The following is an 8,414-nucleotide window of genomic DNA, read 5'->3' on the forward strand; positions in this document are numbered from 1 at the left end:
CCTGTTTTAGCTTATTACATTATTACTTACTTTAAGGGCTGCTTTTCTGGTCCTCTAAGGTATTGTTTCTCTCCTTACTTTCCATTAGGAATTCCTATTCTGTAAATACCTATTGGTCATTAGCTTTGAAATCTGCTTAACAATTCCTGGATTTTTTAAACTTGTGGTTTAGCTTATGACTTCACTATAATTACTTAGAGGGCTGCTTTTCTGGTCGTATAAGTATTGTTTCTATCTTTACTTTCCATTGGGAATTCTTATTCTGTAGACATCTGTTGGTCATAAGCTTTGCCTTTTATTAAAACACATCATATGCACCAATATGACATAAAACCTTTAAAAATTGTTATGCTTTTTCGAAGTTCTTTGCTTACAACAGATGCTGCATTTTGGTGAATAGCCAAGTTTTATCAGCAGTAATTCAGTTCCACTTCTGCTCTGATTGATGTGAAAGACTGCTTATGATTTTGAATAATGTGCAGAGTTGCATTCTTACCTTATGTTAATCAACTGGTAAACTCTGCTAAAGTATCAAGTTTACGCTGTTAATAACCTATTGTATATGAAGGTTCTGTCCAGAAAGTTATTCTCTCAGAAAATCTATGTTTTTTACTATGTTTTTACCCTTGTTTGTTTCTTTGTGTGTGAACAACTTCCTGGCCACAATTTTACTCAGAGTAATGCAATTTTCAGGAATTAATTGTTAAGTTAAGAGGTGGAAGTGATTCAGTCTTGAAAGTCCTAGCTCAAAGGTCAAGGTTAAGGTCGAGCAAAAGGTTGTTTGTTCGTGAACAACTTCCTGACCACAATTTTACTCATAGAGCAGTGAAACTTTCAGGGATTAATTATTATGTTGAGAAGTGGAAGTGATTCAGTCTTGAAAGTCCTAGGTCAGAGGTCAAGGTCGAGCAAAGGGTCAAGTAATAAGCTGCCGTGACAAGAGGTCTATGTTCTATTGAGTGCCCCACTAGTTCAAGGTGTTTCAATAAGTTATCTGGGCATTTATTTGATTTACCAGTTTTGAATATTCCCTCTTTAGTAGATTTTTTATAGCATACACTGGTTTATCCAGGACATTACTTTTTCTATGGAGTCATTTAGACTATATTCTTTGGTCCATTCAGTTATTCATGACCCTTCTCTGTCTAGGAAGTTGTTCTTTACATTTTCGCCTTTAGTGTTATTTAGAACACTTCTATGGTGGTCTCTTTGGTACTCATTGAATAATGAAGTTATCTGGGATATGCCTTGTTCTAAAGTTATTTTGAGCACTTTATTGTCCACGGAAGTATTGAGAGCAATTCTTTGTGTATGGAGTTATCCACTACACCCCTTGGTCTAAGAAGCTATTTTGTACACTCATTGGATCGATTATTTTGTTACTCATTGTTTTCTTGTTTCTATTCAAGTAATTCCTTGTTTCATTCTCTTTCAATAACTCTTGTTTTCAAGAGTTCTATTTTATTTTTTTAAACCTTTTGGCTCCAAGAGTTCCAGTTTTCTTGTCAATCTTTTTTCTCCAAGAGTTCCAGGTTTCTTGTCAACCTTTTGGCTCCAAGAGTTCCAGTTTTCTTGTCAATCTTTTGGCTCTAAGAGTTCCAGTTTTCCTGTTAATCTTTTAGCTCCAAGAGTTCCAATTTTCGTGTCAATCTTTTGGCTCCAAGAGTCCAATTTTTTTTATCAATCTTTTGGCTCCAAGGGTTGCAGTTTTCTTGTCAATCTTTTGGCTCCAAGAGTTGCAGTTTTCTTGTAAATCTTTAGGCTCCAAGAGTTGTAGTTTTCTTGTCAATCTTTTGGCCACAAGAGTTGCAGTTTTCTTGTCAATCTTTTTTTTTCTCTAAGAGTTCCAGTTTCCTTTTCAATATTTTGGCTCCAATAGTTGCAGTTTCTTGTCAATCTTTTGGCTTCAAGAGTTGCAGTTTTCCAGTCAATCTTTTGGCTCCAAGAATTCCAGTCTTCTTGTCAGCCTTTTGGCTCCAAGAGTTGCAGTTTTTTTTTTGTCAATCTTTTGGCTCCAAAGTTCCAGTTTTCTTGGCAATCTTTTTGCTCCAAGAGTTGCAGTTTTCTTGTCAACCTTTTGGCTCTAAGAGTTGCAGTTTTCTTGTCAATATTTTGGCTCCAAGAGTTACAGTGTACTTGTCAATCTTTTGGCTCCAAGAGTTCCAGTTTTCTTGTCAATCTTTTGGCTCCAAGAGTTCCAATTTCTTAATTTCTTGTCAACCTTTTGGCTGCAAGAGTTTCAGTTTTCTTGTCAACCTTTTGCCTCCAAGAGTTGGTTTCCTTGTCAATCTTTTGGCCTCAAGAGTTGCAGTTTTCTTGTTAATATTTTGGCTCCAAGAGTTCCAATTTCTTAATTTCTTGTCAACCTTTTGGCTCCAAGAGTTGCAGTTTTCTTGTCAATCTTTTGGCTCTAGAGTTATCTGGCATTGCTATGTGAATTATGATCTAATTGACAAAACTTTTGCAATGGGTGGATATAAGATTTATACAATATATACTGTATCTAATAATTTTACTTTTTCGGGATATTTAAAAGAGAACTTCTGTATTGAAATTCAAGGTATATTACTCACATGTAGCCTCTTAATCTTTTCTTCCTATGCTATCTGCCAAATGAGCATATTGACGAGAGATTTGCTTCGTCCTGTTTTAATTCTTAAATAAGAAAATATTAAAAGAATATTCTGTAATTTTTGTATATTGGTAAGAGAAAACCGTGTACAGTAATTAACTTGTCCCCTTTTGATTCTTAAATAAGGAAATATTAAAAGAATATTTTGTAAATTTTTTGTATATTGCTAGAGAAAACCGTGTACAGTAATTAACTTGTCCCCTTTTGATTCTTAAATAAGGAAATATTAAAAGAATATTTTGTAAATTTTTTGTATATTGCTAGAGAAAACCGTGCACAGTAATTAACTTGTCCCCTTTTGATTCTTAGATAAGAAAATATCAAAAGAATATTCTGTAATTTTTTATATTGCTAAGAGAAAACCGTGTACAGTAATTAACTTGTCCCCTTTTGATTCTTAAATAAGGAAATATTTAAAGAATATTTTGTAAATTTTTTGTATATTGCTAGAGAAAACCGTGTACAGTAATCAACTTGTCCCCTTTTGATTTTTAAATAAGGAAATACTAAAAGAATATTCTGTAATGTTTGTATATTGCTAAGAGAAAATCGTGTACAGTAATTAACTTGTCTCCTTTAGTTTCTTAAGAAAAATATTAAAAGAATATTCTGCATTTTTTTTTCAATATATTGCTAAGAGAAAACCGTGTACAGTAATTAACTTGTCCCCTTTTGATTCTTAGATAAGAAAATAATAAAAGAATATTCTATAATTTTTTTGTATATTGCTAATAGAAAACCGTGTATAGTAATTAGCTTGTGTTTTAATTTGAGTAAAATACACTAATGTATTTCCCCTTTACAATTCTATGTTTTCTAAGGATGAAAACAAACTAGAATACTTCTTTTGGTTCATATGTTAAAGCTAAAGAATAGTATGGTATCTTGACTCATGTTTAATTAATGTTTGAATAATTCTTAGATATTAGACAAATTTCGTCCCAATGGCCATCCTCTCTTTGACCTTTGGCATATGTTTACAGCAGTTGGCTCTCTCTCTCTCTCTCTCTCTCTCTCTCTCTCTCTCTCTCTCTCTCTCTCTCTCTCTCTCTCTCTCTCTCTCTCTCTCTCTCATTTTGTAAGAAATTTAGGAACTTAAAGTGAATGAGAAGTGATGGAGAGACTAGCTAATGAAACTTGATAACTTGAATGTTGAGGAAAGTAATGAAATTATAGAACTAAATTAAATAATTCTTTTTGATAAAGTGTTCGTAATGTTTTTGGTAAATAGAAATAATCTATGGTAGGCATTTTAAGTCAGTTCCTAAACACTTTGGTTTTTTAAGAATCACTAAACATAGACCTATTGCATGAACTAAAAATATCTAAATGTTGTGACTGATCACTGATATTAAAAAAGATCTTTTAGTTAATTGGGAGTTTTAGAAGGCGACCTCGGCGAGCAGCTGATTACTGAAAACTTCTGTAGTTAATTGCATAGTTAGATTTTTTGTTCTAAGTTCTTGGGTCAAGAAAGCCTTCATGTAAAGTGTTTCTGTTTAGCTAAAGGGAGGGAGAAGAGTTTGGAATTATATAGTCGCAGATAAAAGTGGATTTTTAATTAGGTATAAAATAAATGGGATATAAGTTAGATTTATTTTAATGGTCACTCCAATCTAAGGAAGATCTTTTAGTTTCCAGGCACTTTAAGTAATCTAGTAATATTTTGGTCTCTCTCTCTCTCTCTTGCTCTCGCTCTTGCTCTTGCTCTCGCTCTCGCTCTCGCTCTTGCTCTTGCTCTCGCTCTTGCTCTTGCTCTTGCTCTTGCTCTTGCTCGCTCTTGCTCTTGCTCTTGCTCTTGCTCGCTCTTGCTCTTGCTCTTGCTCGCTCTTGCTCTTGCTCTCGCTCTTGCTCTCGCTCTTGCTCTTGCTCTCGCTCTTGCTCTTGCTCTTGCTCTCGCTTGCTCTTGCTCGCTCCCACTCTCGCTCGCTCTTGCTCGCTCCCACTCTCGCTCGCTCTTGCTCGCTCCCACTCTCGCTCGCTCTCGCTCTTGCTCTTGCTCTCTCTCTTGCTCTTGCTCTTGCTCTTGCTCTCACTCTTGCTCTCGCTCTCACTCTTGCTCTCTCTCTTGCTCTTGCTCTTGCTCTCGCTCTTGCTCTCTCTCGCTCTCTCGCTCTTGCTCTCTCTCTCACTCTCGCTCTCTCTCTCACTCTCGCTCTCTCTCACTCTCGCTCTCTCTCACTCTCGCTCTCGCTCTCTCTCACTCTCGCTCTCACTCTCGCTCTCTCTCACTCTCGCTCTCTCACTCTCGCTCTTGCTCTCTCACTCGGTCTTGCTCTCTCTTATTCTTGCTCTTGCTCTCTCTCACTCTCGCTCTCGCTCACTCTCGCTCTCTCGCTCTCGCTCGCTCTCGCTCACTCTCGCTCGCTCTCGCTCACTCTCGCTCGCTCTCGCTCGCTCTCGCTCTCGCTCACTCTCGCTCTTGCTCACGCTCGCTCTTGCTCTCGCTCGCTCTCGCTCTTGCTCACTCTCGCTCTCGCTCACTCCCACTCTCGCTCTCGCTCTCTCTCACTCTCGTTCTCGCTCTCGCTTTCGTTCTCGCTCTCGTTCTCGCTCTCGTTCTCGCTCTCGCTTTCGTTCTCGCTCTCGCTCTCGTTCTCGTTCTCGCTCTCTCTCGCGTTCTCGCTCTCTCTCGCTCGTTCTCGCTCTCTCACTCTCTTTCTCGCTCTCTCTCTCTCACTCTCTTTCTCGCTCTCTCTCTCTCTCACTCTCTTTCTCGCTCTCTCTCTCTCACTCTTTCTCGCTCTCTCTCTCTCTCTCTCTCGCTCTCTCACTGTCTCTCTCTCACTATCTCTCTCACACTATCTCTCTCACTATCTCTCTCTCACACTATCTCTCTCACACTATCTCTCACTATCTCTCTCTCTCTTGCTCTTGCTCTCTCTCACTCTCGCTCTTTCTCACTCTCGATCTTGCTCTTGCTCTTGCTCTCTCTCACTCTCGCTCTCTCACTCTCACTCTTGCTCTTGCTCTCTCTCACTCTCGCTCTCGCTCTTGCTCTTGCTCTTACTCACTCTCACTCTCACTCTTGCTTTTGCTCTCTCTCACTCTTGCTCTTGCTCTCTCTCACTCTCACTCTTGCTCTTGCTCTTGCTCTTGCTCTCTCTCACTCTCACTCTTGCTCTTGCTCTCTCTCTCCCTCACTCTTGCTCTGGCTCTCTCTCTCCCTCGCTCTCTCTCTCTCTCTCTCCCTCGCTCTCTCTCCCTCGCTCTCTCTCTCTCTCTCTCCCTCGCTCTCTCTCTCTCTCTCTCCCTCGCTCTCTCTCTCTCTCTCTCTCTCTCTCTCTCTCTCTCTCTTACATGAATATACCTTGAAAAAATTACATGATTAACTGCTAAAAGTAATGGGAGATTTTGTATAAATTTCCAATAATTTTAGATTATGAAGTTCTCTTTTATCTCACCCTGATGCTCACCACCAATTTCAGATCTCCCACTCCCCATCCTTGATCCTTCCCTATCCCAAAATTTGGAAATGTTATAAAAAGAAAAAACACTCGCCTTATATGGCAGATGTGTCTCCCACTGCCCCCCTCCTCTTGAGCATCAGCATTTGCCATTTTATTCCTCACTATAAAATGGGCTGAAGGGTCCATGAGATATGTCCTGATCTTAACTAGAGTAATCACTTGTTCTTTTGGACTGTTATTTTATTCCCCATGTACAGAATTTGTTCATTCTTTCACTGGTGTCTTGAGAGCTGTACCTCAATGTGTTTGCTTGAATATATTGTACTTGTCAAAGGCCGATAGTCTGTGTTGGTAAATATTTTGGATTTTAGTCTACTTATTTATCTAGCTGTCTTGTAAGTGTAGGTTTTATCCTGACAGCTAAAGTCATGAAAAATTATGGCATTGTTATACCATTATTAATTTACTCAAAAGCCTCAAATTCTTTAAGTATGTAATGATTTATAAGATTTTAGAATTTGGTATAGATGATCTCATTTAAATTAAATATTTCAGAATATTGTAGGAGGTTATAATGTCAAATGTACAGGTTTTGGTACTATCATTTTCATTTCTAGCAAAGTTGTATGCACTTGTATCAATGACAAAAATATCAAATTTGTCATGAATTGTGTAATGTAAGTAGTGATGAATCTATGTAATGTAAAAGAATTGTGATTTAATGTGTTCCAGACATGTTTATGCTCTTTTGAAGTTAATGTGTAATCAGTGGTAATTTTCATTTCCAAATTTTTTTTTAAAAAAATCTACCAGTTCAAGTATAATTAAACTTATAAGATTAATAATAAGTGTATTTAACGTAAGTGTTTTAAGGACTTTAGTAAGAGGGTCATTTTGAAGTCTTGCATTTCAGAACTTTCTATTATGGCGAGATACCTGGGCTCTCTGAAAAGGTGCACAGCTCGGTTCAGAAATTCCACTTTGTTTCTTGTCTCGTGTCGTTTGGGCCCATGACATAAAGGAGGGATAAATAACACTTTTAATCATCTTTACATGAATTGTGTAATAAGTTCTTGAATATTTTCTTGTTGTTTAAAGGGTGGGAAAACTGGTTTGGTATGAAGAATAGGTTTACAAATCCTTGGGAAGAATCTCACCAGGTTTATGTGGTTTTAGTGTGAAGTTTCATGAAATTATGGTATTTTTTTTTATTTTCATACATAGGTCAAGGTTTGAAAGTTTGATTTCCATAAAGTTGCTTACTTTACATATTCTCATAACCTGTGTTTTAAAGATGCATTGATTTCTGGGTAGCTTTTTTGGTTAATGCAATACTGATGTGCAGAAATGGTCCTTTTTTTTTTAAACAGTATCCTTCCTTTGAGGAAAATCCGTAACTTTGTAAGAGACGTATTAGGTATTCTACACCTGCAAATTTTACAACGATTAGAATATTGTATGCAAAAGCTCGTTAATGCCTTAGATATATATAATTCATAATTAGCTTTACTCCCTTTTTACATTTCCTTAACTTACTTTATGGTTAGCCATCTTGGCAATGAATAGATATTGTAAGATTATTAGATTATACTCTGGATCGTGGGCAGATTCATCCCTGACATTTTTCTGTGGATATTTTAACTTTTATTCGATTGTTGAATTACTTGGCATTTTGGCCAGTTTTGATTTTAATTCAGTAGTTAATTAGTATTAATTGTATCCCATTTGAAACTACCGTAAACTTTGACTCGAATTACAATGATTAAAATTCCTCACTCTCAGATCATTGATAGTTTTCAAAGTAATAACAAACCTTACTCATTATTTGTAAAGAATATTAAGAAAAAAAGTGGAAAATACTTATGAATTCTAACGAATCCAATGAAAGAAATTTACAAATTGTTTTATATAAAGAGGGTACAATTTAAAATGTTACAGTATGATATTAATAGTTATGTCTTAGATGTCTCTTAGGGTTTTAATCTTGTCAAAAACAAAGTACTCACTACTGATCTTGTAATAAATTCTTTGTGTGCCCACACCCTTCGAGGATAGCTAACCGTTGCTTGAGTTGTTGGCCTTTAAGGGATCATCAGAAAGTAGTTTGAGCAATAAATTGAGATTTATAAGATTACATTAAAATGATTGATGAAACTGCAAAATTAATGAAAACAGAATATGGGCAATTTGATATTGTATAACCAAGTTACCTTAGTGTTACTGTTTAGTTCTACGACGTAATGGAAAAGGTCTCTCTCTCTCTCTCTCTCTCTCTCTCTCTCTCTCTCTCTCTCTCTCTCTCTCTCTCTCTCTCTCTCTCTCTCTCAAAATCCAGGAGGTAGGAATCTCCGTAGGCGTTACTCTCTCTCTCT

At 36.9% G+C, this 8,414-nt stretch overlaps 1 protein-coding gene across 1 annotated transcript; it reads right to left on the reverse strand.

Annotated features, from left to right (window-relative positions):
* Nucleotides 1-4,231: 4,231 nt before the first annotated feature.
* Nucleotides 4,232-6,192, reverse strand: LOC137639471 (RNA-binding protein 25-like). Its single transcript, XM_068371741.1, has 4 exons — nt 6,134-6,192; nt 5,521-5,625; nt 4,837-4,889; nt 4,232-4,773 (listed from the first exon to the last, which is right to left on the reverse strand). Exons 1-4 carry the CDS (start codon nt 6,190-6,192, stop codon nt 4,232-4,234), a joined length of 759 nt encoding a protein of 252 aa, XP_068227842.1.
* Between the last annotated feature and the right edge of the window lie 2,222 nt (nt 6,193-8,414).

The sequence above is a fragment of the Palaemon carinicauda genome, chromosome 4, assembly GCF_036898095.1.
Source record: "Palaemon carinicauda isolate YSFRI2023 chromosome 4, ASM3689809v2, whole genome shotgun sequence".
NCBI lineage: Eukaryota > Metazoa > Arthropoda > Malacostraca > Decapoda > Palaemonidae > Palaemon > Palaemon carinicauda.

What these genes read in the sequence shown, in the direction of transcription:
- LOC137639471 (XM_068371741.1), bottom strand. Translation starts at nt 6,192, where the DNA reads ATGGCAAATGCTGATGCTCAAGAGGAGGGGGGCAGTGGGAGACACATC. An exon ending in AGACACATCTGCCATATAAG is followed by an intron (nt 5,626 to 6,133) that starts GCGAGTGTTTTT and finishes AGCAAGAGCAAG; the next exon opens with AGCGAGAGCGAGAGTGAGAG. An exon ending in GAGAGTGAGAAAGAGCGAGA is followed by an intron (nt 4,890 to 5,520) that starts GTGAGAGAGAGC and finishes CGAGTGAGAGAG; the next exon opens with CAAGAGCGAGAGTGAGAGAG.